The sequence below is a fragment of the Pteronotus mesoamericanus genome, unplaced genomic scaffold (assembly GCF_021234165.1).
Source record: "Pteronotus mesoamericanus isolate MK-2021 breed Mesoamerican mustached bat unplaced genomic scaffold, CSHL_Meso_final contig_94, whole genome shotgun sequence".
Classification (NCBI taxonomy): domain Eukaryota; kingdom Metazoa; phylum Chordata; class Mammalia; order Chiroptera; family Mormoopidae; genus Pteronotus; species Pteronotus mesoamericanus.
Window position 1 is genome coordinate 43,861,374 of NW_026555285.1, and position 13,361 is coordinate 43,874,734.

The 13,361-nt window shown below is 40.1% G+C and overlaps 1 protein-coding gene across 1 annotated transcript in view; it reads right to left on the reverse strand.

Annotated features, from left to right (window-relative positions):
* Positions 1-679: 679 nt before the first annotated feature.
* Positions 680-13,361, reverse strand: part of DCT (dopachrome tautomerase) — a 29,441-nt gene continuing 16,759 nt past the window's right edge. Inside the window, exons 6-8 of the mRNA XM_054586640.1 lie at positions 12,520-12,655; positions 2,651-2,852; positions 680-858 (exon numbers count right to left, since the gene is read on the reverse strand). Of these exons, the coding sequence (XP_054442615.1) occupies positions 680-858; positions 2,651-2,852; positions 12,520-12,655 (517 nt within the window). The remainder of the gene's footprint in view (positions 859-2,650; positions 2,853-12,519; positions 12,656-13,361) is intronic.

Consider the following 13,361-nt stretch of genomic DNA (forward strand, 5'->3'; position numbering starts at 1 on the left):
GTTAAGAGCTTCAGACTTTTGATAAATTCCACATAGTCTGATTTATAAAGGAGAACCAAATTGATTATTCATTTACTCATTCTCCATCCTACTTGGAAAATAAGGCTTATTTTCACTCTAATGGCCATTTAAAGGCTGAAGAGGAAAAGAAGAAAAATAAGCCTCAAGATGACAATCAGAAAGCCACCTAAACGCATAGATATTTATAGCTAAAAAGGAGCTTGGAGACTATTGTAACACCTGCTACCCCGACACCCACCTTGTTACAAATGGAGACACTTGGACTAAGAACGATTGAACCATAATCTTGTCCAAATCACAAACTACACTAATCTGCAAATTACAGTGAATACACACTCTCAACTTTTTATTTATATTCTCAAGAAGCAAGGCACCTTAATCAATATGGGGAATTATTATGAGACACGACAAATCTTCAGCTCTATCTTTGTTTGATGGCAGAGAGAGTCTCAAGCACTGCGGCTTGAGTTTGTTACACACAGAGAGAAACCTAGAAACTACAGCGAAGCATCATCTGCGTTTGGGATCATCACCCCAATAGAATGGGCTGTGCCACAGATCTTCAGCTACAGGAAGAACAGTGGGGATTAGTTTATTCATTGAAAGTGTTCCAGCTACCACTTGGCTGGCTTCTTTTCTAGGGCAAGGTGTCAGCACCCTAGGCTTCTTCTGTGTATTTCTTGTTGTTTAAATGTGTCTCCATCAAGGGCGTATATCCTTTTCGAAGTTTTCTATACCGAAGAAAAGCCAGCAGCATGAAAAGGCCAACCAAAGCCACCAGCATTCCCATAACCGCCAGGAGAGTTGTGGTCCCACTTGGGGTTTCCTCCACTGAAATGAAAGCAGAAGAAAAAGGTCTATGATTGTGATTTTCATCAGCTGAATACTCCCCACAAATGAAAAAATAAACCAATTTGCCTTTTACATGCATTTTGTTGATAATGCAAAACTACACAGGCTGAAATAAAATTTACCTCCCTCTTCATCAACTATTTATCATATCCAAAATTGTTTTTCTTGTGGAAGTAAGAAATGACATTCCATTATTTAAATACAGCTTATTGCATTTTGGATTTTTCTTGTAGTAAATACTTACACAGAACAAACCCTCCAAGGAAGTCTATATAACTACTTTTGTGAGTCAGAAACTCATTTCTGAAAATGCATGCTAAAACGGTACCTGGGGGACTGCAACCCTCGGGGGAACGAATTCTGCCATTGTCTCTATCTTTTTTATATGATGATAAATGTATAAAACAGATCAGGTGGGTTTTCATAACAGAAGATGTTCAATAGCAGGAAGAGGTGAAATTTGTACCCATTTAGACAGTTGTGAATAAAATCTGAATCTTCCACCTGGTAAATTTAAATCTCTACTCAAAAATATTTTATAAGCACTCTTCCACAAAACTAATGGACTTCATTTCTAGTATATCTATGCCTACTTGTCATTTCTTTAAAAATTATCGTATCCTTGGACAGCTGTTCTTAAATTCAGTTTCTCTGCACTGGGTTCTTGTTCTATACCCTACACTTATCTAAATGTAGCTTCTCCTCCTAGTCTTTTTCCTTCCGCCTCACAGAGGACTCGGGCCCATCCGGAGGGGTTGCTCCAAGGGGATTTTTAATTTGTCTCCTTTTGCAGGACCTATTGCCAATCTCAGCTTCTTAAAACACAGATTTTGATTATGCAGTTCTCTGTTCAGGAACCCAAAACGATTGCCTTTTGTGATTGTCCAAATTCCCCTGCTTAGCTTATTTTAATGATTATTTTTTTAAATTGTGGTAAAACACACATAACATAGTTTTTAACGATTTTTAAGTATTTAGTATTCACATTGTGGTGTAATTATCACTACCATCCATATGCAGAACTTTTTTCATCTTGCAAAATAGAAACGGTAACTCACCCAGCTCCCATCCCCCCAGACCCTGGCACCCACCATTCTATTTCCTGTTGCTATGAATTTCACTACTCTTGATACCTTATATAAGAGGAATCATACAGTTTGGGGCCTTTTGTGACTGGTTTATTTAACTTGGCATACTGTCTTCAAGATCCATTCATGTTGCAACATGTAACAGGATTTCCTTCCTCTTTAAGGCTGAATAATACTGCATTGCGTTGGTATATCACATTTTATTTATCCGTTCATCCATCAGGGAATACTTGGGCTGCTTCCACCTTATGTCTTTTGTGAATAAAGCTGCTATGGACAGCGATGTTTAAATATCTGTTTGAGTTCTTGCTTTCAGTTCTTTGGGGTAAATACCCAAAAGCTGATTTGCTGAATCATACGGTAATTCTGTTTAATTTTTTTTGAGGAACTGCCATATTGTTTTCCACAGAAGCTATATACCATTTTACCTTTCAACAAGCAGTGTACAGGCTTCCAATTTCTTCACATCCTCATCAACGAAGGAAGGGAGGAAGGAAGGGAGGGAGGGAGGGAGGGAGGGAGGGAGGGAGGGAGGGAGGAAGGAAAAAGGAACAGAGGGAAGCAAGGAGGAAGGAAAAGGAAAGGAAAGGAGGGAGGGAGGGAGGGAAGGAGGGAATGAGGAGGCTCCTTTCAAAGAAAGCTCCTTTCAAAGATGAATGAATCTCCCACTTAGAAGTCCTATTATTTACCTGGCATATCAACGGCATAGCTGTAGCCAAGTTGGTCTGCGGTTGAAAAGAATTCCTCATTAGTCACTGGAGGGAAGAAAGGAACCATGTTGTACATCCGATTGTGACCAATGGGTGCCAGCTCCTGAGGCCAAGCTTCTGCAGAAGGATTAAATCTTTTCATCCACTCATCAAAAATGGCATCAGTAAAGGCATGGAGGACCTGCAAGACAGTTGAACATGACATTTAGTGTTTATCAGACTCTTTCAATTAGATCAACCTGATTGGAGCTTTCTCTAATATGTAATGGGATTCTTCTTGGCATGAGCAACTTCTGCATACCCAATCTAATCTTAGTGACATACCTACTGGCATTTTTAGTTACGTTTCCAAGAACATATGAAGTATCTCTCCAAACAGGATTAGAAACCCCTTTGCCAAGTGAACAAATGAAAGCTCTGTTGCAGATTTAACATTGGTTTGGGAACCTGGGAGGCCTTCAACAAGTGTATGTTAGTTATTAAGTTCAGAAAAAAAGGCAAGGATGATGAGATTGCATATTCTAGACTGTTTTCAGGGGCTTTTGTTTTAACAGGGGAGAAAGAAAAGGTTGTGTTTACCAGTATTGCAATATAAATGGAGAGTTTAAAAAAATATATATCCAAAATGAGTTTTCAAATTCTTCTTACCTGATACCGTCCTGTGCACTCATTTTGTAACCCTTTCGTTTGAATTTTCAGTGTTATGCCAGCAAAAGAAAGGCTAAAAATGTTGTAAGCGGCATAGTGCTCATTTTCATTTCCTCAAGGAAGCTGGTAAAGTCCTTTAATACAGCAATTACTACATGCTTTAAAATATTCACAGCGAAATGCCCACGTGTATAGCCCCGATTCACAGCAGGGTATAAACGTGCGTTCGGCTCCAGCTCTGTGCCTGGCCGTTGCCTCTCTTCTTTTATTCCTAGACTGCAAGTTTGAGGAGCTCAGAGGCACTGTCTGCTTCTCTTTGCCTCTGTGTCCCCAGTGCCTGTCAACACAAGGCCTATCACATGGGAGCAGGGAGGTGCCTAGTTCAATAAATGCCTATTAATATATTTACTCATCCACTTACCACTATTATTTATGCCCCAAATCTAGCACTATTTAAATTATACGTTTAACTTGCTATTTATTTACCTATATCCCCAAACAAGACCCCTAACTCCTAGATGTCAGAAGTAAGATCTTTTCACCTTTGAGGCCTCAAGCTTGGCATACAAACTGGACAGAGTTGATACTTAATAAGCATCTGTTGGCCAATGACAGTGCCATGCAAAGTAGTTGTATTTTTTGTACAGCTCACCCAAATAGACACCTACTTGGCTGGTGCAGTTTCCTCAGTCTGCAAAGTCATTCCTTCTGGTCTCTGGCATCGGGGTCTTTCAAGGACAAATGAACTTACCGGTCCCTGTCCCGGCACATCCTCCCTGAATGGCCTCAGTTTGAATTCTTCATTCTTTGCACTTCTTAACCCCTTTAATCCTATTGCCCTTCCGGTTTGTGCTACTCTTGTTTATTCAGTAGATCATGTTTTTATATCTTGCCTGAGGTTCCTTGCAGTTTAGTTGCCCCCGTTCAGGCAACACCAGGAGCTTCCTGCCCTGTATTTTGTCCAACTGACTGCATTTGGGATAGAAACAGGAAGCAAGGGATTTACTGAAAGCATTTTTTGTCCTGAGTGGATTTTTAAAGTTTATGGCAGAGACAACCATCTTAAAAACAGAAACACCCAACGATAAGGCCTGGAGTTTTAGAGAGAGAAAAGATTTTTGAATTTCAAAGTCTTGGCTTCGAGTAACAAAATTTAAGTTCCAAAGGGATAATGGCATAGTTTATTCAAAAGCCATACCTATAGAAGAATATTTGATAAGGCAAGTGACCAATGTTTCTTGCAAGTAGCGTTTTAAAAGTCAACTTTGAGAAAGGTCATCACTCCTACTTATGAATTGGTGACTGTATATCTCAGTTATTTAAAACGCATATATTTAATAACTAAATGTGGCATTTGAAAAAGAAGGAGGGGCTCCAAAAAACCAGAATTATTTTCTGGCGGGCAAGCCCCTTGTAGTACAGGCTTCCCCCACTAGGTGAGTGTTCTGGGAACCCATCTGTACCAATGTACCAACTGGCTTTGTTGTGGGAGGTGGGGTTCAGCTTCGGTGAATTTTCTTTTGAAGACTCTTTTAATGAGTTTGCCCGTTTCATGGTGGGTGATTTCCTAGCACCTGCCCACACCGCGCACTGTGTTCAGCAGTTTTTGACCAAAAAAAATGGCATGACCCCCGTGCCCCACCCTCCCTATTCATCCAATCTCTCCTCGAGTGACTTTTTTTGTTGTTTCCTGGATGAAAAAAAGTCCTCAAAGGGAAATGCTTTGCCGATGTGGAAGAGGTGAAACAAAAAATGGCAGAAGCACTTAAGAGGCATCAAAATCGATGAGTTCAAAAACTGTTTTGAGCAGTGGAAAAAATGCCTTGATAGGGGTATTGCATCAAATGGAGAGGACTTTGAAAGTGACTGAAGTTTAAACATGCCAGAATAAATACACAATTTTTTATAAATAAATTCCAAGTTTTGGGGTCCCCCCTCATACTCGGTTATCATAAAACCACTGCCCTATCTTTATAAAAGACAAGCAAAATTATTCAAACCTGCCCTTCACCAATTTGTGTTCATTCCTATTAACATGATCTAACAAAACTACACTTTCTCAGCTATAATGTAAGCAATTGTGAAAGGATCAAGTTAAGAATTATTTAAAATGGCAAAAGGCAAAATGTGGCTAGAGGCACGACGTGGGGAAAGTTTCGAGCAGAAAACTTTCCTTGTACAAGTATTCTCCGCACAAACACTTACTGGTTCGCATGAGCTTACACTCTTTCTTAGCCCCTTGGAATTTTATTTGCCCTTATTTAAAACAAAAAGAGCAGTTTATCATACACATTTTTATGCAGTTAAAAGGCTATGTTTGCACGACATCTAGTACACAGACACATTAATAGATACTCAGTAATAAAACATTCTCCTAACAAAAATTTATTGAGCACCTACTAAGTGCCAGGGACTGTTCTAGAGGTTGGATATGGTATCAATTATCACACATAAGCTAGTGACCACATTTAATACAAATAAAATATAAGGTTTTCATTTTTAAAAAGTCAAAGAGCATGTTGTATTTTGTTACTAACTTACATAGGGATTTCTTTCACGAATTCTCTTAGGAAACCAGTATTTTTTCTCTTCCCCGAAGCCATTATCCTAATGAATGACAGCTCACAGAAAAGTAAATGCAAATGGCTCTTTAAATATATTTTTTAAGAAGGTTCTGGACATCATTTGTAAGAGGAGAAATAAAAATTAAACTCATTAAAATATTATTTTCACCTATCAGATTGGTTTGTAAGGAGGGGAAATCATTCAACCTTCTGAAGGGCAATTTGGCAATATCTACCAAAATTTCAAATACATTTACTTAAACTTTGACCCAGCAATTTTATTCTGTTTTATTCTCACAACTTACCCTACCTATTCACTTATTGCAGCATTGATTGTAAAGCAAAAGATTACAAATCATCTAAATGTCCATCAATAAAAGACTTTAAAAATTTCAGGATAAATCTGTTCTACAGAATACATTTCCTCCCCCCAACCAAAAAAAAAAAAAAAGTAATAAGAAATCCCAATACAGAGTAAGGAAACTGATGTGGAGTGATTTAGAATAGAAAAATATAAATAAAGTCACAGAAGTGTCCATAGTATGCTACCATGTGGGTAAAAAAAGTAGGGAGAAATATATAAACATTTGTGCTTGTGTATTAATAAAACATGAAACATCTCAGAGAACAAAGGAACTGCTCATGGATAGCTGGGAGCTACCAGTGGATAGGTTCCTCATTTTGTGCCTTTTACATGGGAGCCACTAAAATTTAAAATTAAAAAATTTAAGAAACTATAAAATAACCTAAGAATGTGTGCATTATAATTGCAATTATATAAACATGGAAGAATATAAAAGGAAATAAGCAGAAAAATTAAGATGGAATTATAGACATTTTAAAACCTTTACAACAAGATTTCTGCAATTATACATCATTAAAAATCATTAAACCATTAACATTTAAAATTTATGTAAAATATTTTTGTTAGTACTCAAAGCATTAGTTTAATTAGGACTTTTTAAAGAATGATAAATAAAATAGATCTGTTTTTAAGTGCTTCCCTCTTGCAGAGAGAAAAGCCATATCTTACATATTCCTTTTTTAAAATTGCAAGTAAATTCATGTGAACGCAAAAGTATTTTATACTTGTTATTTTTACTAACTATTAATATTACTAATTTTACTGCAGCCCAGAACAGCAGAATCAGAAGGAGCCCCACAGGATTGACTCAGTGTAGTCCATCAGAACTCTGTTTTCAGAAACTCATTTTCTCTCTTCTTGCTCTGTATTCCTAAACTCCTACCTTGTTCAATTGATTGTCATTGTTAAGCAAGGCTGGTGGTATTAAGGCAACTTGCGTGTCTTATTCCATTTAGACTTTCAGCGTAAAACACTGAACAAACACGAACTCTTCAGCAGATATTAACCATGTAACCCACCAATCCCCCAGCCACAGAGGAATGGAAAGAATCAGAACTTGCCAATGTACCTTTCTAAAAGAATAATATCCCAGTTCACTCTAAGAACAGTCTCTTTAGGAATCGGGGAGAGAGTAACCAGTCTCCCACATGGCTACTTCTGGGGGGTTAACTCCACTATCTAACGTTACAGTCTATTGGGTTCCCTCCTTTTCCTCTTTGCTAGGCTATATCTAAACTGAATAGAAGACAGCACTACTTAGCTGTGGCCTCATCTTATTTTTTGTGATAAATGTGTGCATTTCCTTCAATTACTTTAGGAATTACTCGAACTTCAGAAATTGGTTCAGAGCTTTTTCTGCATTTTATCATCACCTTTTACTCATTACTGTGGTCACATACAACTTTGTACCATTCTTACTTGAAGAGATTTCACACACACACACAAAAATCACTTGAATAAATGTATGCAATATATTTGCATGAATTTCCTCATGAATTTGAAACTCTAGAAGCTATAACTCTGTTAACTTAAATGCTTTGAACCTGGCTCTCATGTAAAAAATCATTTAAGACTAAATCGGTTTCAACATGAAACTCTTTGTAAATAGTCTACAGTGCTTGTGGCTAGTACTAAAACATTATTTCTTCAGTGCCTTCCAAAACAAGGCGGTAACTTTTTGTTTATTTTCATGTACCTGATAACACATCCCAAAGAAAAACAAAATTTTAAATATTAAAGGCATTAAGTGTAAAGTAATGGAGACAAGAATGATTGAACATATAGCATCTTTTAGCTGTTATACATGTAAATCACCGAATTCCTCATCCATGAAGCCAGAATGTGGCCTCCCAATTAGAACAGGAGGAGAAGGACTACTAAAGAGATGTCCCATTGCAGACAAGGAACATTAATCCCTTGTAGTGGGGGCTGGCAAATTAAAGCCTGTGGCCAAACAGGGCTTACCACCTCTTTTTATAAATAAGGTTTTCCTAGAACACCACACTCATTTGTTCATATATTCCCTATGGCTGCTTTCATACCACAGTGGCAGAGTTGCTCAGCTGCCACAGAGGCGGCCTGCAAAGTGTAAAATACTTGTTATCCGGCCCTTCAGAGAAAAATGCTGCCAAGCAAGGCACACTTAGTGGGCCTCCTCAAAGGGAAGAAATAAGACAGAGCAGTCCTTGAGACTTGGGATGCTGAAAATCACATCACTAGCATCGCCCTTATTCCCTTTAGTGGGAGGGAAAGATCGGGGGTATAATTCTCAATTCATGAGAGGATTCTGCTTTTCTACTCATAAGAGTTGGGAGTACTGGATAAGGAGCGCTGTGACAATTGTCCTTACGAATATGGATTGCGCGTGCAAATGACCCCCAGTTGGAAGTGTATGTTTTAGGCCACAAAAACAAATGAAATTTTCCATTGCAACAGCATGCATGGACTTAGTGGGTATTATGCTAAGTGAAATAAGTCAGAGAAAGACAAATATCATATGAGTCCACGTGTATGCAGAATCTAAAGAACACAACATACAAACAAAACAGAAACAGACTCCAGTACAGAGAACAGACTGGCAGATGCCAGAGGGAAGGTGGTTAGAGGGCTGGGTAAGAAAGGTGAAGGGATTAAGAAGTACAAATTTGTACTTACAGAATAGTCACCAGAATTTAACGTACAGCATAGGAAATAGAGTCAACAATATTGCAATAACTGTATGGTGCCGGGTGGGTGCTTGAAATATTGGGGGATCTCTTTGCAAAATATATAATTGTCTACCTACTATGCTGTACACCCAAAACTCATATAAAATAACACTGAATGTTAATTGTAACTGAAAAAGAAAATGTATGTTTTAATAAAAACATTTAGAGAGAGATATATAGATTAATAGGCGTATAGTTATATAGTAGAGAAGATAGATGCCAGAAACACTTGGTATAAGCTTATGGCTGGATAATAGCCAGAAAAATGAGAGATACCGAGCTAGAGCCATTGAGCGAGGCAGGCTTCTTAGGAGGAGGACAGACGGCTATGGAGACCTAAGAGGTAAGCTCTCGCCTCATGGGAGGTTGGGACCGATAATCCACACTCGTGACGACCCCTTCTCTTACTGCTACCACACGTGTGGGAGAAATAGTTTTTAGACAGAAGGAATAGCTCCACCATCTGCTCCCATCTCAGGATCTCTTCCAGCCCACGCTTACTATGCTGACATCTATCTGGGGGCCCAGACACCCCTTCAGCCTTCACACCACCAGGCAAGCTTAGAGTCCTGGCGGCTACACCTTTACCCTCCCTCTTCGCATCTCCTCTTTTTGTACCCTGGGCGGAGGAAGTAAGAATAATCACCATCTTTGAAATACCTCTGACTTTGTGCTTGTCAGTAAATCGCCTTAAGGCACCACTCTCTGCTCTGGAGAACAAGATGAACCTTAATTAAGGTCTGGAAATTCAAGGGCAGCGTGCGGTTCCCTAATTCTTTCCCACCAGCTACTATAAAACAAGCTGATATTTTCATGATAACATTTGTGGTGTCCTTGACAGTTCCTAGATGAGCTTCATAAGAGCCTGATTTATTATGGGTTGTCTTGCTGAACGCACAGTTGTTCCCAGCAGCAGGGCGGGCTTGTGACTGGAACTTGGCAGGGTGGCAAACAGGGACTCCGTGGGGTTAGGTCAGCGAGGCTCCCAGACTGTAGGAGGCAGGGCTGAATAAAACGGATTTGATTCATCATCTGGAAAAATAAATTGCTATAAACTCGTGGTTTCAGGATGTGGTGTGCTATGGACTGAATTGTGACCCCCACCTCACGCCCCAAATTCATAGGTTGAAGCCTTAATCTCCCATGTGACTATTTTGGGAGATGGAGCCCAGAAGGAAGTAATTAAGGTTAAATGATATCATCAGGGGGAGCCCCTGAGATGATAGAATTACCATATTTTGCCATGTATAATGCACACTTTTTTGCCCAAATTTTTGAAGGAAAAATAGGGATTCACATTATACCTGGGTAGTACCTGAAATACCTTGTATCTGTTGTTGTGTTTTGTAGTTATTTGTTACATAAAACTTCTTGTAGCATAATATGTTCAAAAATAAATGCTAGAATTCCTTTATAATACAAAAAAAGTACCTAACTATAAATAAATAATTGGATTAAAAATTAAAATGAAAGATTTTTTTCCTGAAAGTTTGGGCCCAAAATGTGGATGCACGTTATACCTGGCAAAGTACGGTAGTATTCATATAAGAAGACACCAGGAGCTCACTCCCTCTCTCTTACTGCCAAGAAAGGACATAGCAAGAGGGCAGGTCTTTCACCAGGAACCCAATAGGCCAGCACCTTGACTTTGGACGCCCCAAGAACTGCGAGATATAAATTTCAGTTGTTTAAGCCGTCCCATCTGTGCTATTTTGCTATTGGCATCTAAGCAGACTAAAACCTATTGCTAAGAGTAACCTTAAGGTGAGAAAAATTTGGGGCGGGGGAAGCATCTAGTGTTCGTTTGCTGCAGTACAATCTCAACTGGGTAAGAATATTAACTGAAAATACTGGCAGAATAAGAAAAGACCACTGCTAAAATTTCTCCTTGTAATTGCTCTGAAATCACCTATCCAAGACATACTGAGACAGGCCAGTAAGCCTGGACATGTGGAACAGGGAAACTGAGACAGACAGTTAAAAGACCCAAGCAGGTTACAGCCATCTGGTAAGTTGCAAAATCCTATCTCGCCTAACCAAGGACACTTAAGAGCATATGGTTTATGCTCCTCCTCTCCAACCAGAGGGTAAATAGCTTAAATCACCCTATTCAAGGAGATAGCAGAAATCCAACTAGTGCCATCGATGCCAACCACACCCAAGGATGGAGGAGTTAAGGGAATAGATCTCATTTTGGCACAGCAGCATAAAGCTGATGCATATTCCATTGAGATCTTCCATTAAGACCTCCCCTAAACTCCCAGCCTTTAAAACCCTCAAGACCAAGGACCCAGGTCATGCTCTTCATCTGGGGAGCACGCCCTAGACTTTCTTCCCTCTCAGGTGTGCACCTTCACTTTTCTCTCCTTAACTCTAAAGTTCTCACAAGACTTGTGACCAGGGGAGCAGCGGGCAGTGGCAGCTTGTCCCAGGCTGACCCCCTGAACCTGTCTCCAAGGCTCCCCCTTTCTCTGACTTTCCAGTGAGCCAAAGCAGCCCCACCTAGGCTCTCTCCTGCTGCTGCTTCTAGTCTACACTCTTCCTTGTCTCACGGTCCCCAGCTTTAATAAGTGTACTCTCCAAATCACCTGCGCTTGTGTTATGAAATCTTTCCTGCAGGAAGTGAAAGACCCACACACTACAGCCCAGCCAGAGGCAGACCAGCTCTGGGCTCAGGTCTTGTCAGGTAACAACAGGACCAAAGTGTACACCTTCAGTCATGCAAGCTGACCCAGCCCGGTTTGCCCATTCAGCTCTACCAGGTTGTTTTATATATCAGAAGGTTGCTGCGATTGGAGGGGGTGTAGTGGCCACATGCCCCTCCCCATCTCAAGCAGATTTGCTACTAGAGGGTGTGTAACAATGAAAGCAAATAGAAGAACAAATTCTAGTAAACCTACAAACACTTATTAACAAGTAGGCACAGAAGTGAAAGAAGCTGCTCTTGCACTCCCAGGGAAGTCCGCAGGCTCCTCCAACAAGCGCCTCGCATGGAAGATTCTCTGCAAAGTGGACACATGGTATTCTGACAGCAGGAGCAGCTGATTTCCAATCAGAGTCCTTTGTGAGGTGAGCGGCCAAGACCAAACACCGAGCAGAGCTTTGGACTCAGCGCGCTGCCTCGAAGGTGCCAGCCTGCAGGACCTCATGCCACAGTCACGCTTGTCGGCCAAGTCCCCCCAGCCCGCCACTCATCTTCCACGCCGCTGTTTCCACCCGTTAAAGGTCATGTCTCGTTACGCTAATTTATGACACATTATGCTAAATTATTATGTAATTTATAATATCATTACATAAATTTATGGTTCTACCTCTAGATTGTAAACGCCTATGCAGCATCATTCCAAAGCTAACCATTTCCAAAGCACAACATTCTGATAAAGGGGACTTCAGATGCTATCTAACCACCCCTCTGGTGAAGATTAAAATTAATTTACATATGCGTATATACCGTTATTCACACAGAGAATAAAACACAGTTTACACTTTAACGGTATTGAAAAGCAAATAAATCCAATATAATACCTAGAAAAAATTTTATCTATTCTGACGTTTTGAACATACCACAAAAATGGGATCATTGGCGGCAGAATGTGGCAAAGCGCTTGTCCCATTCAGGAAGGCGTGAACCAGATTATGAAGGCCCATCACGTTGAAGTCCAGGGTCCCATTCGCTTTATCAAACCCCTCCAGGGAATTCCTGAGAGAAATCAGCATGTCAACAACCATAGACAATTGATGAAGGCATTTTTATATGCTCCCGCCTACATAACCATCTCCTAATTGGAGATTGTGTAGGGAAATGGGAAGCTCTGTCGTGACTCATGAGCTGAAACAGCCCCAACCTTTACTGATGCCCTTCTCTAAGCGGGTTGGGGACACTTATTCAGTACTAGTTCACCTGCTCAGCTGGACTGTATCTCTTTTGTGCACTGGATGACAATTGTCTACCTTCACATCTGTCTCCCGTGCCAGACGATGAACCTCTAGAGGGCAGAGCTCCTCAGAATCTTATTGTCAGAGCTCAAGACCATGCCCAGCACATGGTCTGTGATCAATAAGGTTTTTTGAATTAAGATATAATCTTATATTCTTATTTCTCAATTAAACTGACCCGCAGAGTAGCTGTAATATATATTAAGGGTTCTAAACACATCCCAAACTTTCTCCATCCTTTTTTTTTTTTAATTCTCCGATTTCAGGAAATTCTAAATGTCCATACCCTAACTCAGTGATCCCCCAAGGTAAGCATATAGTAGAATCGCTGGAGAAAACCATTTATTCATGCCCCGCTTCCAGAGTTTCTGATTCAGGAGGTGCAGGCTGGGTGCTCACAATTTGTATTTCTAGCTAATTCCTAGGGGAGGCCAGTTATGGTGGTCTGGGCACCCTACTTTGAGAACCAC